The 25219-nt window shown below is 43.1% G+C and overlaps 1 protein-coding gene across 5 annotated transcripts in view; it reads left to right on the forward strand.

Moving 5' to 3' along the window:
- Positions 1 to 24233, forward strand: part of ARHGAP40 (Rho GTPase activating protein 40) — a 34952-nt gene extending 10719 nt beyond the window's left edge. For 4 of the 5 annotated variants that reach the window (XM_082773588.1, XM_082773587.1, XM_082773586.1 and 1 more), the window contains exons 2-15: positions 8929 to 9131; positions 13445 to 13665; positions 14924 to 14999; positions 15613 to 15764; positions 16413 to 16578; positions 16919 to 17010; positions 17140 to 17217; positions 17487 to 17646; positions 18390 to 18472; positions 19245 to 19451; positions 19724 to 19864; positions 21480 to 21640; positions 22648 to 22703; positions 23397 to 24233. In XM_082773588.1, coding sequence (XP_082629714.1) covers positions 8951 to 9131; positions 13445 to 13665; positions 14924 to 14999; positions 15613 to 15764; positions 16413 to 16578; positions 16919 to 17010; positions 17140 to 17217; positions 17487 to 17646; positions 18390 to 18472; positions 19245 to 19451; positions 19724 to 19864; positions 21480 to 21640; positions 22648 to 22703; positions 23397 to 23503 — 1881 coding nt within the window. In that variant the 5' untranslated portion in view covers positions 8929 to 8950 and the 3' untranslated portion in view covers positions 23504 to 24233. The remainder of the gene's footprint in view (positions 1 to 8928; positions 9132 to 13444; positions 13666 to 14923; positions 15000 to 15612; positions 15765 to 16412; positions 16579 to 16918; positions 17011 to 17139; positions 17218 to 17486; positions 17647 to 18389; positions 18473 to 19244; positions 19452 to 19723; positions 19865 to 21479; positions 21641 to 22647; positions 22704 to 23396) is intronic. The other variant, XM_082773585.1, reaches the window with a different exon arrangement.
- The last annotated feature ends 986 nt before the right edge of the window (positions 24234 to 25219 follow it).

Genomic DNA, 25219 nt, shown 5'->3' on the forward strand with positions numbered 1-25219 from the left:
CAGGTGTGTGTGTTTGGGGGGGTGCTGTGGGAGCTGGTGAACGCTGTGAATCTTCACAATTCAGTAGTAAAGATGCCTTCACAGCTTCTGTGTTTTGAAGGCTTTGCAGTTACTTACAGAATCTGTAGGAAGGTAAGAACCGCTTATTTATAAATATTCTGCAAACCACATGGAAGGTACAATTGAAAACTGAACGCCTGCTCGACAGACACCATCCTCTTTGGGTGCTAACTGCACAGTAACTGACTTAAGGTCGCATTTAAAACCTGTTTGCATCAGCCTAAAAATTGCACCAGGTTTTGAAATGTCTCCCTGCTGCGGTGACCTAGGTGTGTTGGTTCTGTGTGAATACACTCACAAGCATCTTGTTTATAAACGTAGCATGCTTTGATGTTTGTGTCCGACTTCTCGCTTTGCCTGGTCTGTTTTGGATTTGTGCGTAGAAGCAAGAAAGGAAGTCTTGAGAAGATCCCAGGCAAAATTTGAGATTCAAAACAAAATCTTAAGGAGATAGCCAGGAGTAATATGGTAAATGACTTTAAACTTAGCCAAGTGTAAGAGGATCAGATGAATCCTTAGAGGTTATTGAAGGGTTTCTTTGAGAAATCAAAATATCCAGTAACAATTTTTTTTTTTTGCCAGGCAAGTTAGATTTGTGTTCCAGGGTCCTTACTGGTGCCAGAACCTCCGTGGTCAGATCTGAAGAGGTGCTGCAGCCACAACACCCCCTCGGCTCTCTGGCTGTGACCGTAACATTCAGCCTCTACCGAGGGGCAGTTTGCAGCTGCTCAGCCAGCTCTAACCAGCAGGTGAAATGTGTCCCATGCATAACCAGCTTCCGTGGTAGCTTACACCTAGCGTGTGCCCATGCAGTGAGGTAACTGGGAAACGATACGCAGAACATCCTCGTGGTCTAATTAATTGCCTTTAATGACTGTTTGTTTTCCCGGCGGTAGCTGCGGGGATGCTCACTGGATTCCCACGCGGAGCATGTGGCGGTGTCATGTCTCCAGAGCGCTCCTGAGCACAGGCAGGTGCTGGCCCAGCTCTCCCCACCCCGTGCTGCTCCTCTGAGCTGGTGCTGGCAGGAGGAGGCTCTGCAGGCAGCTCCTTGCTGCTGCGTGGGGTTAACCTGCCCTCGGCAGCTGCCTCGGATCAGCTCCCCAGGCTGGCTGTTGTTCTTGGAAGGCGTGCTTTCTGCAAGGCCAGTGTTTCTTCCTCTTGCTACATGGCCTTGAGTGAAGTGCTATTTATAGGGCTTAACTGAGCGGAGGCTTTTCATGGCGATGTAACAGCCGAGCAGTTTGTCTTCGGTGTGATAACTCTCCCCTGAGAAATGCAAGCGAGGAACTTACACCTGTCTTTCCCATGCCCCAGCATCCCTAGAGCCCTTATGCACGAAGCATAGCTCGGTTCTGCAGCACGTCTCCCATCCCCTCCTTACTGCGTGCTGGCCAGCAGCTTCTTCTCGTCTCTTCTTTGTCTTCTCTCGCCTGCTCCCACATATCTGAGCAACACATACTCACTTATTCTCTGCTCTGATGTAGGTATGGCTGGTAGCATGGGCTACAACAAGAGACGAGAACAAGTGGTGTCATCCTTACTCTAAGTTCAACATCGAAGCAGCTGTAAGATGTTCAGTATGGGTGAATCTGTGCTTCTCTAAAAAGTCTTTGTTTTAATGAATAATGACATGTCAAAAAATGCTCTGAGCTTATTTGTAAAGGATTCAAACCTAATCTTCCCTCTGAAAGCCACATGGTCACTCTCCTGCTCTGTCCCCCAGGGGTGTACAGGGGCTGAGCATCTTGCCTAGAGTCCCAGGCAGTGGAAGTGAAGTGAGGAGGTGAGGGTGGCTCAATGCAGGAGCGTGTTTTGGGGATGTGTTCAGTGACTGGGAGGCATTGACTCATTCTGGCCTTGCTCAAGTCCCTGGCGCCGCGTGCTGCAGGGATGTGACAGGCAAGTCCCTAACGGGCAGCGTGAGTGCCAGCACCTCGTCAGAGTCCCGTGCGGGTGCTCTGCCCGCGGCATCCCAGGGGGATGTGGGACTGGCTCTGCATGGGGGAGGCAATGGGAAGGAACAAGCGTGCAGGAGCCCCGTGTGCTGCAGGAGGTGCTAGCTGCTCTGTGGGGTTTGGCAAGCTGGTGCCCTGCTGGTAGGAGAAACTGGTGTGACAGAGCCCTTGCAGCTGCTGGAAGGGAAAACTGTTCTGAGTTGGGGTGTGCCTGGTTCTAGCAGTGCGTGAAGATGGAAACAGGGCTGGGAATGCTACCGTTAATTAATGATTCTCATATGTTCATATGGCAGCTCAGTTCAAACTCGCATTAAATCTCAACGCTTTGTTTTGACCGCGTGCCCCTTTCTCCTGCAGGATGTCCGTGTTGGTGCAGGGCCTTTCCTGTTTGGCTTACCTTGCTGCTGCAGGGAAAGTCAGCCCCGGGCTCCTCCGTGGTGACCTTGCAGTGAAACAAATGGAGGGAGGGTATGGCTTACGTCTCCTGAGGTCAACCCAAACCTTAATGCGATGGGGCAGGCACCTAAACTAACAGACTAGACTAAACAGGGCTTGGAGTGTTTTTGATTTGGCTGTGTCTGCATGGGTTTATCAGTCCCGTGTTTGTGCTGCTTTCGGTTTCAGCCTGAGACACCTCCAGGCAGATCTGCGATTTTAGGCAAATTTTGCTATTCCTTAGCTTGTTTATTTAGGCCCTTACCTAAAGGGAGAGGAGGTAGGTCTCTTCCAGACGACAGGCTGAGATGGGAGTATTGAGATGGTGTTTCTTTGCCCTTAAACACTGTGATACCAGTGTTTGGGTTCAGGTAAGTTTTATAACCGTGCTTTATCCGAAACCTGCAGCGCTGTGGCAGAGGGAGCCTCCAGAGGCCAGGTCCGGACACATTACACAAGAGCATCCATGTGCAAGTGTTTTTCTCCCTGTAGTGCTGGACAGATAACGACTGTTGTCTTTCTGCTGTCACTGCGGGTGTCAGGACAGGAGCTGGGGAGTGGCTGTGGTGTGGGGGAAAGCTGGCTCTGGTCTGCGCTGCTCTTCACATATGCGGAGTGATGTGGCGTGTCCCCTTTATCGCTTGCAGAACAGGCTTCTTCACAACAGCCGTCGGTGACGCTGCTCCCCGAGCCGCTTGCATAATGGCACGTCCTGATGAACCGATTGCTGTGGTACTGCAAACAAGCCCTAAGCTTCTTAGCAGGCTGCACAAGTGACACCTTAACTCTTCTGGCTCATGCTGTAGATACAGACCTTCGACATAGGTGCCAAGTCTGTGATAAAATGCCTTCATACAAACACAAGTGGTGTTAGGCAGCAGTGGCACACGAGGCAGGGAGGGTTAGAGGCACTGTGATTTTTTGTAGGGGATACACCCTGAGACAGTCTGCATGGCAGTGTGTGTAGGAGCAAACCCCGTATGGTTACGGGTATGCAAAGATCCGTCAGCAGCGGTAGGCTGCTGCTGTGATTGCTGTAATGCAGACTCTTAAACTGCTCTGGGTTGTTAAGCCAGGGAAAGTAAAGCATGCTAGGGGTATATTGGGTAAGTTATTGTTCCTCTTTGCCACAGTAATTTGATAATTAGTCTGTCTTTATGGTCTTGTCCAAGAAGCTTGAACAGCCCTGTGCTTCTTGCTTTCTCCCAAGGGAGACATCAGCACCGCTCTTCTGCTCCACGGGTGGAGGGAGGGGGGAGCTGGCAGGCTGTGCTGCAGGCTGTGTGTGGAATTTGGGGGATTGTAAGAAGAGTTAGACCTTAAAGTAGGACTTGAAGATTTACGTTAGCTCTTTCTTTTGAGGTAGACCTTTGGCTGACTTGCTATGAATTGGTTCTGTTCATAGAAAAGTTATGGAACTTGTGTCCATGACATCTCTGGTGTTAAACTTGCTATCTGAGCATTGGATGTTGGTTTATTTTTTTTTTGTAATTTTGCAAGCCTGAATGAAATCCCAAATTGTGCATCACCTAAGGTTATGCTTCATCTAAGATTTTGATGAGTAGACTGTTGTCTTTCAACAGGGATCTGTAACCACATTAACATTGATATGTTTGAAAGAATGAGGTGTAAACTTCTAATTCTTTAAGTAAAACATATATACTTATATTTAGGTATAAGTATGTAGATATATCTATATATGACTTAGGAGTATTGGAAAAAATAGAGAAAATCCTCATGACTATTATTTCTTGATGCCTTTATCTCACCACTTGATCTTAAATGAGAAAATCCGTCATGTTACGGAACTGCGATGGTCTGATCTTCCTGGTTCTTCAGCTGGATTTAAACTGCTTGCTTGGGATAGGAACTTGGAAGCAAATTAAAGAGGGTTTTTTTCCTGCATAGGCGTGCTTGGTTTGTTTCCTTGAATCTTATGTTCTTGTACTCATTGACTGTTTTTGACCTTGACGTGAGTTGCTGGTGCACATGTTTTGTGACGTTAACATATTTTTATTCTCTGACTTAGCATCTTTATCTGTCAAAAAATTGCAACAAGATAAAATAATTTCCAACTCTCTTCTTTCAAAAGAGCTTTTGTTTTGTGCTAGTGATCCAAATTGCTATGATACGACTCGGTGTGCTGCTCATAGCTTGCTCTTGAGGTTAACTCAGATTCCTCCTAATCTATTTCTTTGTTTCCTGTGTCTCCTTGTGCTTGCTCCCCATTTGTGGATATGCCCTTAAACTGGGTGCTTGCATGTGCCTTACGTAACTTCATTGTTCTGTTCTTGTTGCCTTCTTTCATCTTATTTCTTCTGGAAACAGCGCTAAAGGAGTTCCATTTTCTTCATTTACACTTGCCACCTTCTGTTCTGTTTGCAGTACTTAAGAAGGAACTTCATTTATTCATCTGGTAGGTGAGGAAAGGATGTTGAGCAAGCAGTGAAGCAGTCCAGGCAGCTCTGATCCTTTGAGAAAGTCTCTGACGAGAATGATTCAACCCTGGAATGAACAAATGCTAAGCAACACTGTTTATCTTATTTTGATATTCAAGAGGGCCAAGAGTTTCTTGAGTGTTTACAATGTATTTGCTGTGTGTTGGCAGTATCTAGGAACAGATCAAACACTGCTCTGAGGTTTCTTATCCTAGCCCAGGGCTGGTGAGCCACCAACACTCAGTCAGCCTTTAAGGGCTACCAATGCTCAGAGAGGATTTGTGGAAGAAATGGGAAAATGAACCATAAAAGGACTGCACCAGTCTAGTTTTGTTTCTCATAACTGCTATTAATCCTGTAAAATCAGGCTAGACTGAATGTGTAGGTGAGCCAGGTGGATGAATCCCACTGCAATTAGCTCTCCTAGACAAGAGGAGGAGATGGCGTTAGGATGCTCAGTCTTCCCAGAGTTGTTCCTTAGCGGTTGCCCTTAGCTAGGTGTTTCTACCCAGCTCGCTCCTCTGTTGGGTTAATTTTTAAATCTGACTGATGTTAAGCTTTTTTGTAATGCTTACAGTGCATCTGAGTGAACTTGATTATTCCACTTTGCCCAGTTGCAACTGAGCAATTAACATTTTCAGCCAACAATCTACACTTGAAATCTAAACTGTTGCTATGTTCATACGTCACGGATTGCCCTCTGCTGACTTGGGAATGCAATGAGGAAGAACAATCTTGTAGGTGACTGAATCTGAAATTAACCTTCCACTTGACTGGTGGGATTTGTAAAATGTTGTGCAGTGTGTTCAAGAAAAAACAGACCAGAGAATAAAGCGTTTTCTAAATTTTAAGGTCTGACTAGCTCTGGTGTTGTCCCATCTTTCAGGACAACCACAGGAGCTCAGGACTTGTAGAGCTGGGCATTGGATCCTGCTAATGCTGTGCAGGGTTGCTGTGTGTTGGTGAACCAAGGCATAGTGTGTCACGCCGTGGGGATGTCGAGAAGAAAAGTTCAGATGGCTTTTGGGCTGTCCAACCCACAAACAGTTTGAATATGGCTCTCCTGTAGGAGAAATGCAGTGTGATTAGCAGTGGAGCTCGTTGATGCAAGGACTCCTAGCTCACCTGAATGTCCTTCCAGTGGAAGGAGGCAAAGTAACGGTGGATGGTACAGAAGCAAGAGCCCCAGTGGGATGTGGGTGCTTACAGCAGTTCCCCTGGTGTCTGACAAAGCCGCATTCTGGCTCCATGCTATGTTGTCATGATATGGAGCTGAAGGTGCTGGTAGACCCGATAGAGCCCGTGGCAGAAGTGCAGCCTGAAGATCTGGACTGTAGGGATGTTGTGACCCTTCTCAGACATACACCAGGAATCTGCCCTAATGCTTTAGGTGGGCATTCCTTCACCTGCTCCTAGTACCTCATGGACAAAGCTTGCATTCAGAAGCTGGTGTCTGGATAAGTCGTGTGGAATACCTGAGTGAAGTCACCCTTTGAAAGAGCTGAAGATCCTAAAATATGGCCTTTCTTTTGTTGTTCGTGTTTTTTTTTGTTTTTTGTTTTTTTTTTTTTTCTTTTAAAACTTTTTCCAGGCAGGCCTGTGGCAGGTGTGGAGAAGGGTTTGCCATAGCTCCGGGTGACACAGGCTTGCTGCAGAGCTTGTGCTAGGGTAGGTGCTGCTGTGTCTGCAGCCTGGATGTAAATGCTGTTCCGGTGTGAATCCACAGACGACATTTGGATTCCAGATAAGCCTGCTCTAAACGAGGCTGAACACGAAGGAGAGGTACCTTCTAGAGTTACTTTGATCTGTGTAACTTAGATTCTGAAGGATACTTACATATCCACTGCACTGCACGATCCCACCACGGCAGCTTATGGCGAGAGGAGTAGTTACGTGCCTGCTAAGTGCCTCCAGCAGAGCAATTTAGGACAGCTTGTAAGGCAGCTCTTCAGCCTGTTTGGTGTTACGTGTTGAGAGACTGCTCTGCAGTGCAAACTTGGCTGCGTCGGTGCTTCTGGAAGTGATGCTGGCCAAAAAGCACGTCCCTCAAAGTGATCAGAAATTCTCCTCCTAAACTCACGTCGCACGTGGTGATCTCTGACTGTCCTATAACAACCTAACAGGACATCATGGCAATGATGTACTGAAATAGGCTTTTTGATGGTAGCAGGGTGGCTTTGTTTAAACCTAATCCTCTTATGAGAAGGCTGGCAGCCAAATGCGAGGAGATGCAGAGATGTAGAGGAGTATTGAAGAGTTGATGTAAGCAAAGTCAGCTAAAATTTTAACTCCTGATCTTGGTTTTAATTTTAACTCTTTACCTTTACCCACCAGGATAAAGAGCTTAAGTGTAAAGTTTAAAAGGAAAATAATGATTTAGGATGGTAGTTGTATGAGAGCTGTGAAAAATGGATGTGAACTATGAAGGTTAAAAACCAATAATAAAATCTTAGATTGAATATTTAAGTGCTCCTCCATGCTGTGAAGTGGAATCTCAGCTGCAGGTCTGTTCATCCAGGAGTAGGAAGGGAGAAAAGATGTGGATGGATAACAAAGCAGGCAGAATGCCTCTGCCTTTGTTGGAAGTGGGCTGTGTGGTGCAATAGCTCTTTTCAATTTTTAACTTTTGTGTTCCTGTAAAACAAACAAAAGACTGACTATTCGTGTTCTCCACTCTGTTGCTGCCTCCAGATGTTCTGCAGTGATGGTTATCGCTTCAGTTCTGACCTTTAGAAGAGAGAGGCTGGCTGCATGCATGTTAGAAAAGTATAAGCAGAGTATGCGTGTACATGTGTAAATATAAGAGCAAAATGTCCTCTACCATGTGCCTCCTAGTTTTTGGATCTTCACATTTGTTATTTTAAGACTTGAAATGCTTCTTAGAATAGCAGTTCATGCCAGAACTGCTAGTAATGGCTTTCCAGAATGAAGGGAACTAAAACTTGCAAGATATTTTGCCATCAGTAACTTCTGTAGTCCTATACTTGTGAGGTTGACTTAATTTTAGTGGTGGTTTCGTTGTCGTGTTCTGTCAAAGCATAAGACTCAACTGTTGTTTTTTTTTTCGTGTGACTAGGAAGCGATTCTGCGCTGTGTTTTGTAGTGGTGGCTGTTCACAGCTATTCTTGGAATGTTTTTCAAACCATGCCGAGTTGGCATAGCATGTGGCCTCTTGATTTTTGCGTTCCGAAGTTAAACCGTTGAGGTGTTTATATAAGTAGGCTACTCTTACACCTACTACTTTTTGTCTTTTAAAAAGATACACAGCAGGATTTAAAGGGCTTGCAACCCTTTGAAGAGAAGAACAAATTCATTTTAGGAGAGGCATTTCTTTATGAAACGATGAGAAACTCACAGCTTTCTTTAGGGAGGTTGAAAGCTTAGCTGAACAACGCCAGTCAGGACTTTGGCTGTCCATGAATTACTCAGCAGGGTGGTAAGAAAATTCTGTATGTTTGGGTTTCCCAGGACGCTTCCACTGTTTCACAGCCAAAAAATCTGGTCTGGGCAGGAAAAGAGGGCCTCAAACATCTGAGCTGTTTATTGCGTGAACCGAGCTGCAGGGCACAGAGCTGTGTCAGATTTTGCATACAGGGGACAAGCCTCCAGAGGTTCATCTGCTGCAGCTGGGAGTCGTCGGGCTTGCCAGATAGGCAGAGCACGTGTGTGCGAAGTTTGAAACGTCTTGGTTGTCTGTGGATCTAGAGGGTGAAACAGCAAGCTTACGGGGGGATCTTGGAAGCAAGTCTGGGAAACGCAGGAGGTATCTCGGAGGTTGCTGGAGGGACAGTGTAGGAGGACTTGTACCGATATTGTGTCTGCTCACGTGTTTGGACAGTAGGGTTTGTTTTTTTTTCCCCTGCTCTGGTGGAGTTGATCCCAACCTTGTCTGTTATTGCCAAAGACTAACAAAAGGAAGTGTAGTACTTACCTCTGTTTGGCTTTTACTGTAGCCATTAATCAAAAAGGATGTATTGTGAATGCCGTACCTGAATATGTGTAGCTTAATCTCTCTTCCTTATCTCTTCCTCTCTCAGTACCAGACATTGCCCTTGCAAAATGAACCAGCTTCCTCCGAAGAGTCCTTTGGTATCCCCGTTGTCAGAGAGCGTCACTTCCAGGGTAGATTCTTTGGACAACTTGTCAATGGACAGTTTTTGGCTGGAAGTAGAGAACATTAAACAGAGCACTGAAGCCGAGCAAGAGGAATGCAGCCTTGCAGATGTCAAAGCACAAGAGGGTAGGTTGCCAAAAATGTTGGGAGTGAGGGGAGGAAGGAAGATGTTCGTCTTTGAAAATTTTCTTGTGTACCTGAATGGTTGAAAAGCATGATGGCATATGGTTAGAATGTTACCTGGCAAGTCACAGTTATATTTATTTAGAGATTATTTTTTTTTTTTTCACTGGATGATGGTTAATGCCCCGCAGAAGAGGAGTGCTGGCCTCACCTAGTTTCAGCTTCTGAAAAAAAGCTGACTGAAGATGGGTGAGAAGTACATTCGTGGCTCCAGACTTTTTAAAGCAGCCACCACTATGTGTGGGTGCCCTCATTCCTTTTGCACCAGCTGTGTGGTGAGCATGCCTTGACAGCTGACAGCATTTAGGAAGGGTTGTTTGTGTAAGTGGTCCTGAGACTTCATCATAGTGGCTTTTACAAAAGCTGCCTTTGTGGAAGGCAGACTTGCACCCTCTGATTTTCTGTTCAAGGAACCGTAATGAATGCTGAGTATGACAAGAGTACATCCACACAAGACTTTTCTGATACTGCTTTTAATTTTCTTTTCTTTTAAAGATCACTTTATGCATGTGGGGTGTTTCAGTTGGGCTTTCTAGAGCATTGATTTTTATCCAGGATTTTGGAATAATTGGAGTCTGTACCGATTGCCTTTTAACATGAGAGTTAAAATAAATATCCTGGGGTGTCAGAGGACTGATGAGCACCAAGCGGTTCCATGGTTGGGGCTCTCACATTTCCTGTGTCCATTCCAGATGATGGCATTGCAGCCTGCACAGCCTACAGCTGTTGTTCTGGCCTGATACTGAGAAGGATCTATGAGTGTAATGGAGAAATGTTTGAGTGAAAGTCCTGGTGTGATGCTATGTTTGGGAAGGGTAAATAACTATGCTGGGTTCATAAAGGGGCCCTGGAGAGTAGGACAGGAAGATAATCTGTGCTGGCCATAATGGGCAAGACACTGAACATCAAGGCCCACTGTCAAGCATCAAAGATTTAAGCTTGTGTTTTGGAACTGGAAGAGATACAAAAGTGACTCAGAAACTGACTGCGTCAGGGAGGAGACTCTGGAAAAGAGGGCATGCCATTAGATGAAAGGCTGTCTAGGATATCCGAAATACTGATATGCTAGAGGCAATTTGGTTGCTGTGTGTAAGCAGAGACACAAAGAAAAGTTTCCTGTAATGCTGCGCGTTAATCTCGTAGGTAAGAGCTAACTGCTTAATTAGCACTTGTAACCAGACAAACTTGAAGTAACGCTCCCGGTGGCGAAGCCTTCCTGGCAGGCCGGGGAGGGAGGCTTGCTGTGCTCAGCCTCTGGGTGCCTTCTGGGAAGGAGTTCAGCCAGCGAGCCTTGTGCTCGAAGGGTAAATAATGAGGGGGAAACTCGAGGCTGGCCTAAATGCAGGAGGCCAGGCTGGGCTGGTGCCTCCTGGCTTTGTGTCTCTGCAGCCTCCAGCCGGAGCCAGGTGAGGTGGCCGTGCGGCTGGGCCGCTTCAGGCCGAAGGCACTGCTGCTGTTTGCATACAGGCTGAGAAGCTGGGCTTGGGCAGAAGGTAATAGCTCTGTCTGGAGCCGGTGATGAAGTGCTGATAACCATCACGGCGCGGAGGCTTTGTGCAGATAAGGCATCGCAGAAACGCTGACCCAGTTGGAAGGTGATGAGCCCCGCGTGAGGGGTGGCGAAATGGGAGGCTGCTCGTGGCTTCCCACTGACAGCTGGTCAGCCTGTAACCTTGGGGAAGAACTGGGTCAGCAGAAAGGTGCTGGGGTTTCGTGCTTGTGGCCTCACCCACAGTTGAAAGGGGCAAAAACTGGCTTTTTTCTCCAACAGGAGTAGTGTAGTTTTTTCCTAGCTACTTGCTCCAGCTATCTCGAAGGCCCATAGTACAACAGATGTATGTACTGCATGTGGTGGTGGCACTAAAGTATCTGTTAGTATCCTCATAACATGCAGTCATCTCCAAGAAACATCTGCAAAGGCTGTTTCTTCTCTTCCTCTGAAAAATAAGTGGGAAGTTGTACATAATGTTTGTCTGATATCATAGGATGTTTAGCTGTCATTCAATTTTTTGGAAACTAAACATAATTGTTATGAATACTAGTTTTGGTTAGCTCATGTTTCAAGTCAGTTCTTGCAACTGATGTTCTTTAGTTTTCATATTTATTCCCGTTTGTGCCTCCTTCCCCAAATGTTGCTTGTCCAGATCTCACAAGACAAATGTTTAAAAACTCTCCAGGCTTGAATCTGCAGCCAGACTGCTGTGGACTTCTCAATTCTGGCCTATTCCTCTCTGATTTTCCTCTTCTTCCCATAAATAACCTACTTTACTTGTTTCCCTTTGTGTTACTGGTAAACATAATTGGGCCAAAAATATTAAATTGAGAAATTAACATCTGAACTGCTTTGGCATCGGATGGAGCAGTAGGCTTAAACGGATGTCCGACTCGTGGTCTTCTGCTTAGTGTTGTGTATTAGATTAGTTTCCTGTTATGACTGGATTTGGATATTTTCAAAATTTGCAAGCAATACTCTAACTTCCTGTAGTTCCCAAGGACAAAATAAAGAAGTCTTTTGCACGCTGTGCTTCTGTGAAACCACAGATGTAGGAGAAATAGCTGTATAGGCGGAATTCACGAATGTGATTGAGTCCCAACCCTACACACGCATGAGTAGCTGTAACCAAGTGAGCAGTGCCAGTGGGGATGCTTTTAACTGCTAAGCTTTTGGAGAACTGGACGTGAGAAGTGCCCAAAATCAATGTGGGAGAGCTAGCCAGTTTGCTATTTGCTCTGGTGTAATGCTCAATAGAGCTCTGTTTTCATGCAACTTGCAAAAAGATACTGTGACTCCAGTAAACTCCTCAGCTTTTGGAGCATGCTCCTTCCATTCTTAGGTGCTGTGACAAAACAGCAGTCTCTCCAGAAAAAAATAATCAATTTAATCTCATAAGATGATCTGTGTGGCTTTTATTGATGCAACAATAATGAGGTTTTGCCTAAGCAACTGTGATAGATAAGAAATACCAGTCTGCATCAGAAAGAAAGAATGGGAATGAACTATTCCATTTCAGTCAGTTCAGTTTTGTTGTGTTTTTTTTTTTTTTTTTTTTCCTTTTCCCGGTATAACCTTAGGTAGAATTGTGCTGGAGTTGCCTGCAGTGAATGATTGTGGTACTTAAAATTGAAAAGGTAAAGACTCGCTGGTGTTCACACTATTCAAGTTGAAGCCAGCTGCTAAATTGCTGCTTTTATCCTTGGATTTCAAGTAACTGCCATGCTCTGGGCACTTTCCCACTTGCACAAAAGGCACATCCTATAAGGGAAAATTGTCTTCCGTGTTTGAAGTGCTACTTTTGTATTGGAGATTGGCATGGAGTTGAGCTTGTTTGAATAATGCTGCTGTTACTGTCTCCAGGCTTGTCACACTTTACTTTGGAACTGGAATGGTCTTTAATTTTAGAGGTGTTTTGAGTAGATACAGCCATAAGTGAATGCACAGAGCAAGAATAATACTCTTGTCTAATGTCTGTGTGGGTAGCAATCCACTTAAAAACATAATACAGTAAAGGAGCAGTGATAGTGCATGCAAATAATTCTGCAAGTGTATTAGATAAAATCCATTTGAATCTATCAGACTATCTGTATCTGGATTTTTTTTTAAGTTGATACTGAGGCATGCATATGGATAAATAATAATTAAAAAAATGGCCAAAGGATTGGGAATTGTATGAAAGCCAAATGGGCAGTTTTAGATGTTGTGTGGTTTCTCACAGACCTTTTGTATGCTGTCAGAGGACCCTTTGTGCCCAGGGAGGCAGTGCTGTTCGCTCTGACTTACTGTACTGGTGTACTTGTGCCTGCTGCCACAGCTCCTCTTTGCGTGGATAGTCGGTGTGAAGGCAGATTTCAGCAAATACAGTTGCCTTTCCTCCCATACACTGTGAAAGCCCCCACTGGGTTCAGTTCCTCTTGCCGTCCTCATGCTAATGCCATACAGTCACTGTTGTGCCCCTTCTGCCCACCATGTGTATTACCAGGGGCCTGGTAGCACACACATCTCCGAAGTCTTTCTCTCCTCACCCTAGGTGAGGAAAAAGGAGCGTGTGTACAGTTACAGCAGCCTGAAGTGCTGTCTTTTGTCTGGCTCAAGCCTGGTACTCAGCCAGCTACCTGGGAGCAGGATTTCAAAGATGTGACTCTCAGTCATTGCCACCCCAGAAAGGGAATGGCTTGGGCTTCCCATTTTCTGATGTTTCAAGAACTCACGTTGCTCTTCTTTCTCTTCTTGCTCCCTCTTCTCGTCCGTTGTCTTGCAGAGGGAGAAGCTGAAGCTGAGTGGCTCCAGGACGCAGGCCTGTCAGACCTCATCAAGGACCATGCCTCCGAAAATGACAACGTGGTGCTGCTCTCCACCCTGACGAAGACCCAGGCCGCTGCTGTGCAGCGAAGGTTAGATACCTACTCCCGGTCTAGGAGGAGGAAGAACAAGCATCCCGTGCGTGATGTTCGGGACATTTTTGGAGTGGTCGGCTCTGGGGTATGTTGAGTGGAATCTCCCGAAAAGTTTTGTTGTACTGTGGTAGCAGCCTCAGCTTGCTGCACCTAGGGCTGCTTCCATTTCCAAAACAGATGGCTTCATCTTTTAAGCTGAAATGAATCTGAGATTGCAGAACTTCTGCATCCAGGTTGCAGGACTGAGAAGAAATTACTACAGAACCTGTAGTTCTATAATCTTCCTAGAGACAGCCGGAAGAAACGCTTTGTGTAGCACCTACAGCACTGCGGCTTCATGGAGCTCTGATATCATTTGGAGCCCTCTTGTGTTTTCTTTATTCCAGTGACATTTTATTCGAACTGCAAGTTCTTCTTAAGTTCCTCAATTGAAATTCAGAAAGTTTTTAAACTTGCATATTAAATAGAAATCTGTTGTGTGCTCTATTGTATGGGAATGAAGATTTTTAGCTCTTAACCTGAAGTGCCCACCCACTAGGTTTCTTCTATTTGCACTTGAAAATCTGAGAAACAAAATCCAATCTGATAAAGTAACATTCTGGTGTGAATTGGTTACAGATGCTAAATGGGGTGGTTCTGCTTTCATGGTAAGCTCATCAGCCGTATGCCTACTCTAAATATATAGTACATCTTCTGTACAGATTAACTTCTGTCTGTCTGCAATGACTTTGCACAGGTTCCTTTTAGCTTTCATTCATCTGTCCACAACTCCGTGTCATGAACAGGTTCTCAGAAAGTTGCTAGCTCCTGGTAACAGAATGTTATTGTTATTGGTAACAGAATGTTCTTGTATTCTGACTAGTTCTAGCAAGAGTAAGGTTTTCATTAGTGGAATTGACTGCCAAATATCTCTTTATACTTTAAAGATGCACTTATCTTTCTAGACCTGAAGAGGTTACCATAAAGGCTACAATGGGAAGCTTTCAGGTGCTGATGTGTGACTAGATCCTGTGTAGTTTGCTCAGTACACTGTTTGTTAGCCCCTCAATGTATAAACAAAAAAGAAATTGGCTGCTGATTATGAGGAAGTAAGTCGTGTTTTCATGGTGTAAAAATTCATCATAAATGCCATCTGTGAAAGTTTTCTGTTTTTCACCTGCCTGTCAAATCCCCTAATTGTTATTTGTTTAATAATTCTTAGTGTCCTGACCTTCAGCAGCATTTTCTCAGAGTGTAGCAAGCAACGTCAGGTGTTTTGTTTTTTTTCTACCAAAATCAGGGTGTCATTATAATGACTTCTGTTCTGCTTTGTGTTAGTAAGACTGTTTTGATTTACTTTTCAGGAGACAGTAGCCGAGAAAGAGGAGTCCAGCCCAGATCAGTTGTGGCACAATCTACGGACTTCAAATGTTCAGAAACGTAAGAAGGAATTTTTAAATGTTCAGTAGGTTTGGAAATGGGGTGTAGGATCTGAAGTGGGGCTGGAACTGAAAGGGAAGTTAGGCTAATTTGAACTCCGAACTTGAGCAGCTCTATATCCAATACTAGCTGTTACTATTAGGTAAGGCCTTATTTGTGTGTGTTTTATTTTTTAACTTTTAAATGCAAGCTTACAAATTTTGCTGAATTTGGGAAACTTTTCAAGGGCCTGGTGTTGTTAGGAATTAGCACTCGGTGATAACCTTCAATCTTCAAGAAAGCAATTAAAAAAAAAAAACAAAAAACAACAAAGATCATATAGTGAAATCCTATACACAGTTGCGTGAAGAGAAGTTAGCCACAGCTACGTCCTTTAATTTAAGGGCATGCTCATGTCTTACTACTGACCTGGTGTTCATATTTGTAATGTTAAGGCTTTAAGCTAGGCTCGCTGTGCTACGACAGCACTGTTTTCAAATGCTAATATGATCCTTTTTCTCTTTTCCAAAAGCAGTTGACTCGAACCATGTCTTAAGTGGCAGTTTTAATGCAGTTGTTTTCTAAGCTTCACCCTTTTAGCTTTCTGAAATTCAAGGTGTTTTCTCCTCTGTAGCAGAAACCCAGGATTACTCCTGCACAGTTCGAAACTCTGGAAAGGAGGAGGTGTTCAACATGGACGTTGCCTACTCAGAGCAAGCAGCTGTCCTGCTCAAAGGATCATTCCTGTCTGAATCCAGGAGAATAAAGGATGGAAACACTCTAACTGTAAGCATAGGAATAATTGTTCATGTTAGAGCTTAATTAGCTTCTCTTCTTGCCTAGATGGGTGCAAGACATTTGATTTAATTGTATGATCAACTCTTGGAAATGTCCTCCATGGATAGTGCTGCAACAGGCCTGTACTAGGCAGGGGTTTTTGGATGGGTAATGCAATCGTCCTTACAGTGGTGGGCAAGGATAACTGCCGTGTAGTGGGAGGTCAAAAGAAATAGTCCTTGTGTGAGAATCCGTAGCTATTTGGATGTGGATCTGGGTTGTAGCCACTGGAAAAAAAAAAAAGAAAAGAATAACTGGACTTTCTTGCTTGTAATGCTAATAGTTCCTTCTCTGAAAATGTACTGGACTGCTTCCAAAGTTCACGTGGATTAGGATGGGCATCAGGCTTTCTTTAATTTAGAAAACTAGGACCTCCAATATATTTGAAGAGTGATGCTGAAAAAGGGAAATACTTTATTGAACCACGGTTTGAGTAGAAGTAGTAGTTTTGGTTATTTGCCTAGTGTTGAAAACAGGAGAATGCATAAATGCTTAGTTAGTGATAAAGAATGATGAAAATGCAACAGAACTTGATAATCACTAGGATCAGTAGAGTTGCTTGTACTGAACCTTTTGTGTATGTGTGTTTTCCTTTAGAAATTTAAAATCCACAAGGGCAGACTGGGAGTGACCAGGGTTGGAGATCTATCTGCTCAGGACATGAAGAAGATCCCCACACTGGCCCTTATTGAACTAACAGCTCTTTGTGATGTTCTAGGCTTTGAGCTGAAGAGAAACAAGGCAGCAAAACTGAAAACAACAGGTTCGTTGTTTTTTTTCTTGATTTTTATTTTTTTTCTTTCCCCCCATTTTGTGCCCTCCCACCCTCTTTTAGTTGAGATTTTCTTACGAATTTGGTTTTCAAGTGGTAGAACAAAGAGGGTCTTTGGTAAGAAACCTTGTGACAAGTGTTTTTGCATTATTTTCTTCTGGAATCAAGACCTACTATCACCTTTACATCTGTTGTGTACATTTGTCCTATTACCTGTTCTTCTCTTTTTCTCCAGAACTTATAAAATGTGCTATCTTAGTTTGTAGTGCTGGAAGTATCCCTGACACCTGTATTAACAGTGGTACAGACTTAAAACATGTTTCTATTGTAGAGAAAAAACTCTTCGGAGTTCCACTCAACACTCTGCTGGAAAATGACCAAAAACTGCTTCCCAACACTAAGGTTCCTCTGTTACTCCAGGCAGTAAGTTTTCTTGATTTCATTCATGCTTCTGTTCCTCGAAGCCGGGAAGCCTTTGAGGCTTGTGATAAGGAAGGGCTTAGTGCTTATCCTCTGTGTCTAAGAGCTTTCTTTTTTCCCCCCTTCTAATAGCTGCTATCTTGTTTGGAAAAGAGAGGACTTGAAACAGAGGGCATTTTGAGAGTTTCTGGGTCCCAGACTAGAATCAAGGTATGAGCTCTTTACCTTTGAAAATATTGGTAGTGATCAGGGAGCAAGTTGCTGAAGCAAGTCTCTAAATAAGGTCTAATTTGAATTGTTTTGTCTCCCTTCCCCGTACAATTAGAAGTGTCCATTACTGGGAGATCTGGGAATGTCTGTCGTTGAGAGTATCTGTGGTCTTTCAACTTGACGGGTTGACCTAGTGTTTAGCTATAGAATTTTCATTGCATTTGCTTACTGAAGCATGTAATAAATTCCATCTTTTTTTTTTTTTATAGAGTCTGGAACAGAAACTAGAAAGGGACTTCTATACTGGCCTGTTCCGCTGGGATGAAGTCCACCAGAACGATGTATCTGGGCTACTGAAAAGATTCATAAGAGAGCTGCCTGCCCCGCTGCTGACAGCAGAGTATCTTCCTGCATTTGCTGCTGTACAAAGTGAGTTCCTCTTTTGGCTGTTTAGTGTCAGTTTGCTGGTTTGTCCTTTCCTAGTCCTGGTCTCTCCTGTCAGGTTCTCTAGTTAGCACGTGGATTTTCTGGGAATGCAGAGCACGATACGTGCTATAGGTGGTCAAATGCAGTTTGCTGGGTGTTATGTATACTATTATATATCAGCCTCAATGTCTTAGTTGCTAGTTCTTGGTTGTACCCAAAATCTTTGTGTAGGAACACTGTCCTGAATAAGTTATGTTACTACGTTTGAGGCTGCAAGGTTACTATGTGAATTAGGAGAACCTAATTAAAAAAAGGAAAAAACAAGCAGACTGAGCTGTGGCAACTGGCCAGGGTGCATGATCTTGGACCATCTGCAGCAGTGCAAGACAGTGCATCTTATTCTGAGGTTTGTGCCTCAATAGGTGACTTGAATGTTTTGAGCCAACTGTGTGCATTTTTTATTTTTTTTTGACGAGAAATAGGTGGTGGGGTCTACTAGAGTACACATAATACCAGCAAGTCTTCAAAAAAAATAAAAATCAGTCATCTGGAACAAAAGTGATTCACTTCATAAAGGCTGTGTGAGCTTGATTTCCTTCTAGGATTTGAGACCTTGTTTTACAGATGACAAATGCTACAAAAAGGAATTGCCTTAGCCCTGCTCTCAGTCTACGTGACTTGAGAACACAATTTCCATTCTTAAAAAGATTGATGTCAGAAGCCTGAACCTGTCTTTCCTTTTCTAGATATTCCAGACCTGAAGCAAAGACTGCAAGCTCTGAACCTCCTGATCTTGATCCTGCCTGAGCCTAACAGAAACACGCTAAAGGTAAGTCTACTTGTTCCTGATTTAACTGGAAAAACATGTTCTCATTCCATGTTTTTGTTTAAGGAACTCTTATCACCTTTTGTAAAGGGGAGTGTAAATAACATATCAGATGATTAGGAGGTTTTACTTCATTGACTTGAGCATAGAAACTTGTGATGGAGGGGAATAAGCAAATTTATGGGCTGGGAAGTGAATGTAAGCTCTTAAACACAGTCTGCCTTTTGGGGATCAACTTAGGAGGATTTTTTACACCATTTTCAGAAACATGTTCTTTCTTTTCAGTGTACTAAACCACTTCGCTATGGAGTGGAGGGTGTATAGGTCTCATCTTAGTGCACCCATAGACAATATATATGGGAGAAATTAATCATCTTTGTTGAAGGTGTGAGGCAAAATAGATCCAAAGGGTTTCATTTCCCATATCTAGGAATAGATGTGGCAGTTCCTGGGGAAAAAGAGGGTTGGCTTTGGATTCTGTAACTTTTACAACTGGAGTTTGTAAATTGCCAACAGTCCAGAAATAAAACTTACTTATTTCCTACATGTGCTATCTCTTCTGATTCATGAATACTGGACAAACCATCTCCCTGCTTGGTGTAGTTATTTGTTGCTATTATTAGAACTTGGCTGCTGTACTTCCTGACTAGAGAGTTGTTTTTTTCATGAATGTCTAGGAAAAGGTGCTGATTAGATGATCTCTCCAGCAATTGTAACTCTAGTTTCTTGAGTCCTATTAGGAGTTAAGATATTAAGTCTCTTTTCCTCTCCTCAGGCTCTACTTGAATTTCTCAGCAAAGTGGTTGCCAGGGAGAACAACAACAAAATGAATCTCTGGAACGTTTCCACAGTCATGGCCCCAAACCTGTTCATGCACAAAGGCCTGCCAAACAAGATCCCCGAAGGGAAGGAGAAACAGCTAGCAGAGGGGGCAGCTGATGTTGTGCGGATGATGATCCACTATCAGGATCTGCTCTGGACTGTAAGTTGCACAGGTGTTCTGCAGTGTGATATAGCAGTGCCTTGGTCTGAATGGAACTGGGGTAGGGAATGGGATAGTCTTGGAAATTTCAGACAAATTAATTGTTGCCCGACAAAGCTTCTGTCTGAATTCCAAGATTGCCTGTTTTGAAGGTATATAGATATTTCATCTGCTGAAGGGGCTTCATAAAGTGATGTTTGGGTTTCTAAATGGCATCCTCACCTCTGCTTGATTTGTTTAAATTCCTGTTTTCTCCCTTCTTCCCTGCTCAGGTCTCCTCTTTTCTAGTAGCTCAAGTGAGGAAACTCAATGAGAGCAATAGTAAAAGGTACCAGTTCTGTGACAAACGGATAAAAAATTTGTTGCGGAAGATTCATGCTGATAAAGACAAGGTGGAAAAGAACCAGGCAGAGGTAAGATAGAACTGGTCTCTTTCACAAGTGCCAAATACTTTCCCATTATAGTATTTTCATGAGAACTTTGAAAAAGTCTAAAGAGTGATGCTTTATACAGAGTGAGAGGGAGAACAATCTGCACCATCCCAAACTCTACTAGCCAGATTGTGGCAACAGCTGACCCTAACAGCAAGCATACTGATTAAATCTGAAACTACAAAATACTGTTAAGATGTTGCATGTTTACAGGAGAAGGGGGAAGAGACCAGGAGCAGAAATGCTGGATTTAACCTCACATGAACAGAATTTACATAGCTTTAGGTGTTCCGTGTGTTTAGACAGACATGTCTACTAGGATCAAGTCAGAATTCTTTGAGTGAACTTAAAGCAAAAAAATTTGGACCGCTACTGTAATGTGAAAGTAGGTTTTCAATCATCTTGCTGTGTAATGCTGCTGATCTGTATAGGACAAAGTGAAGGAGAGAGGTGAAATTTCTCTATTTCACCTCTTGTGTTGGTGCTGGCTGAGACTTTTAAACAGATATTGCTATTGGACCCATTTGAGTATCAAAGCTGCAGTCATTCTGTTGTTTTGATTGCCACAGTTAATTGATGAGTGTAGGTCTGTAGCAGGTAGGTTACATTACACAATGCTGGATTTTAGGTATCCCATAGCAGTGGCAGTGATGCTGTGATAATCTAAGGACATGAGCAAAATGAAGCCTGCAGGTAGGAATAACACATGGAGAGTTTAAATCTGCATACCTGAAGAAGAGTTTGTATTCTCACAAGCCAGTACATCCCCCATCTTTCTGTACCAGTTGGGCTACTGAGATGTGCACCTAAAATTTATCTGAATATGTATGCATGTCACTCTTAAAGGCACTTGCATTTCAGAAAGAATAACTACAATTTAGGCAGCCCAACATGCGACTGAATACTTAGGATTTGTGCCAACAGTGCTTCCTAGTGGTGGGTAGCACTGTTTCTGCAGAACTAGAATTATAAAATAAACATGCTTTGGTTTAGATCCACTTAGAATGGTTCCTTGTTCTGCATAAAAATTCTGAAAACTTGGTTCATGAAAAAAGCGTTAATGAGAACAGTTGACAAAACAGCTCTCAGATTCTGTTCAGTGATAGTTCAGTGCTTCCTTGAAATTATCTTTTGCTCTAAAATTCAGTAGTCTGTGTAAGACTGTTCAGTTGTCTAAATATTATTCCTGTTATATTATTCCATATTCCTGTTTTTTAAAATGAATTCTAGAGAAGTCCATCATGCTAGTGGAAAAACACTTCTGAATTTATTCTGCCAGATCCCAATTTCATCAAAACCTGCAAGTGCCAGTACTGTGTTTGAACAGCAGAGAGCACCAGCACACACCGATCAAGACCAGTGTTTTTCTCCCCAATCACAACACTGATGCACAGATGATTTGTTTATAATGCTCACTTTGATGCTTTTATAAGCTTCCATTCTCTAGTACGTGGAATAAGAAACATTCTATGAACACCTGGCTGGATAAATTTCATTTTTCACATTCTCCAATGTAGTTTGAAACTTGATGTTTTAGCTGATAACAAAGTCTTTAGTGAAGTGCTTTATTCTTTTTTCTTCTGCTTTTCTTGTTCAGCCTTCCAAGGTTGTGAAAGTCCATGCTTCACTTCTCCTGAAGGATTCACTAGAGGTGCATCTGAACAATGCAACCAGAGTTGCTGATGTCTTGAGGCAGTTTCAGAAGAACTTGTGCCAGAATGGCTGGAATATTGTTAACACAGTCAACCTCCTTAAGTGGTAAGTGGCTTTTTCTCTGCTTATTTAGAGAAAATAAACTGCAGGTGGTCTAGTTATTATGTTTTCTGTCTTCTGGTGCAGCTGATGTGATGGAACAGGGAACTGTTACAAACTGCTGTCTGCTTTTCCATTCTAGATTTTGGGAATGGTGTGTTGGGTGGGGCAGACAAATAGCAGTTCAGCTGGGTAATTCCATCACTGTGCTCAGACTGGCAGGAGGATGGTGGTTCCCTCATCTGCTTGAAGGCAAATGAACCACAACAGTATGAGCAAAGCCTTGCTGGAGAGAAAGGGAAGTGGTGGAATAATGTTGACCATGCAAAATAAAACTTCTCTGGCTCTCCTGGAGAAAAGCATCACCTGTGTGAGCTACTTGCCTGGAACAAATATTTCCAATGTGTATAGGTTCATGTAAGCGGTTTCCTAAAATAAGCTCTACAGTTCCCTTCTGTGCTCCAGTGATGAATTGCTGAAGTAATCTCCAAAACGAACAACACAATTCCCTAACCCTGCAGGCATGTGCAGTATTCAATAGGTGAAATGTTAGCGCATCTCCTGACGGTGTCCATGAGCTCAAAGAGGGTGGATGGGGAGTTGGCTGAGTATGAGTCAGCTGGGAACTAGTATCTCAGTCAAGCTCTTACAGCTTCTGAAGTCTTCCTGCAGATGAGCTTCTCTTGCACAGGCTGTTGACTGTAGAGGAATGCTGACGATGACAGTTGGTATTTATGCCTTCTGTCTTTCTATCGAAGTGTTTGAAGTGTGCTTCTCATTAAAAGTAGGCATTATCTGCCTTGTTCTTTGCATATTTTTGGGTGTCATTTCCAACAACCACATAGTTCAGGAGAATCAGCAAGGTTGCTGTACTATACAGCCTTGTAGCTTCCTTGACCATTGCTGACTTCTGCACCGTGAGCAATTCCTTTGGAAGAAACGTGACTGAACTACCTAACCTGCCCTTCACAGAGCCTTAACTTCAGTGTTTTTTTTTTTTTTCCTTTCTATAGTAACAACTCAACGGAGTGCACAAACTTGCTCCTGTATGAAGTGGGAGGCAATATTGGTAAGTCTGGGTGGTAACTAAAAATAAGTTTGATACCCGGTTTTTATGTCTAACTTACAATGTGAGAGAGTCATAAAGATTAGGTGATTTGGAGGGGGCTCCAGAAATTAAAAGACAAATGAACGACTGTGGGTTAACCCCACCAACAGCAAACAGCAACTGTCAGAGCTTTCCTCTATCAATAGGGTGGTGCCATCAGATGGAAAGGAAATTTAAATAATATAACAACAGACTGGGGAGTCTGAAAAGGGAAAGGAATTCTTATGTCCTGTTACAACTGGTTCTGAAGATCATTGTCTACCAGAGTGATTTGATTTTTCTCAGTATTTCTCATAATGGCATGTGTAGAAGGAAAAATCCATCGTATCAAATACAACTTGCTCTAGCTACTGGATTTGATCACTAGCATAATTCAAAATGCATTTCAAAATGCTTTTCAAGAGCTAAAGTTATTGGGTATGAAAGTGAGATTACCTTTCCACAGTTGAAGCTCAGCCTTAGTGTGGTTTTAAGAAATACACATTCATTTTAACATAAAGAACTAGAATTTTTTCAGTTTTGTCTAACCGCTTCTGAATGGTTGTAGCATTGATATCAATGAGGACAAGAACCAGTCTTTGGGGGGGAAAGTAGTAACTATGGGACTAAAAATATAAGAAATGTTTTTTTTTTTGAATTTCTTGTTCTGAATAGGTGAACGTTGTCTGGACCCAGACACTTACCTCTTAGACTTGTATCACATCAATCCACATGCTGAGTGGATAATTAAGCAAAACCCATTGTATCCTCGGATGTCCTAAGAGAGCATGAACAAAAACTTTGGTTGAAGCTTTCGGAAGGCAAGAGAAAGCCATGAAGATGTTCCCTATATAGTTACAGACGGGACAATGTTTGTGTCTTTGAAGGAAAAAAGTTTTATTTACTACTTCCATGACAGCTGGCTGTGAGTACAATAGCCCACATGTAAACAGGGGAGTTGATAAACAGCACCAATTATCCTTACGTAGCTGAATTTGCAGGGATATGATTATTCTTAAAAAGAATAAAAGACCCCAAAACACCCTGCAAACAAAGCTACAGCAATTATACAACAAAGATGGAATGTAAGACAAGAAACATCTCTTGAAGTTGGTAGAACAAGTTTGTTTCTTCTGGATTTGCTGTTCTTTGATCACATCCACATTTTGGAGGAGAGACAGTTACATGCTACAGCGGTACTAATCCTCTTGGTAAGATCCACCATTCACTGTTGCACGTTACCAGAAGAAGCTGTGATCCTGGGTTTCAGTAATAAGATGCTGTTACTTCCTCTGAAGAATGAAAAGGGATGCTTCCAAAAAGGCCAGATGGGATGCGAAGCTGACATCTTGCATTTAATGGCTACAATTAAAAACATATATTCATCACAAGAAAAAAATGCAGGCGTTTATTTTGCTGGAAAACCTATGTATCAACAGTTAACCAAGGAAATACTCTGAAGTGAATTTGAGGTTAGTAATCTGACCTGGAAGGCTCTGTGTGAATATGACTGTTAAAAACAAAACAAGAACCCTAAGACGTGCAGTGGCTCAAATAAGAGGTCTGTGCCTATATCTGTCTGGTCCCTACGGTGGGTACTAAATTGAGCCCTTTACCACTCCGACCACACGTTTTCATCCTGCAGAGCATGGTGGCTGTGATCTGAAGAGTCCAGGGGAGAGTGGAGCACTTGCACCATGCATTATTACATAACCAACATCTGACCTCAGTTCAAATGAGACTTTGCTTGTGGAAGAGGAGTGCAGAAATATTTTCTTTTGCAGTGATGCTGAAATACCTCACATGAGGGAACCTACTATGCAGTTACAGGTGGTGGAACATGCACCTTCTGAAAACCCTGACATTTTTTATACTGTTTTTAAACACTGTTGGATATTTATTCATGTGGTAGAAGCAGGGCTGCCCTGCAAGTGTATACTCGAAGTATTTCATTTGCCAAGTCCTAGCTGCACTAGTGACAAGCTCTCCAGTATTATTTCTGATGTTTAACTGAATTCATTTCCACTGCAGTCTGAACTTTCCCTCCCCTGTTGTGCCCTCTCCACCCCCTTTTTGTTTGGCTATACCTATTCATTTTCTCAAAGTCCTGATTTGTATTGTAAGAGCACTTCATTCTGTAGTTTGTCTGCGTGGTTAAATTCTCTTGGTGAAATAAGATCCTTGAGAAACAGGTGAGCCATAGTATGTATTCTTTCTAACCTGCTGTGAATATGGTATGAGTGATGCTGAAGTCATGAAATTATGCATATTTTAGTCTACTTTTTTTGGTTGAGATGTCGTTGCAGATGCACTGATTCAAGGGGCTATCTTCATAGCTATCTTTTTAAGAACCTGTAATGGTGTGAGGGGAAAAAAAATCAACCCAGAACCCCAGAATCAAGACCTCTTCAGATAACTTTTTTAATAGGGCTTTAAATTGTGCCTACCAGGGCCTAATTGTTGCCCTTTAGGATGGGTGCTCTGCATCTCTTAAAAGA

Source organism: Aythya marila (genome assembly GCF_965140915.1).
Source record: "Aythya marila genome assembly, chromosome: 16".
In the NCBI taxonomy this organism is placed as follows: Eukaryota; Metazoa; Chordata; class Aves; order Anseriformes; family Anatidae; genus Aythya; species Aythya marila.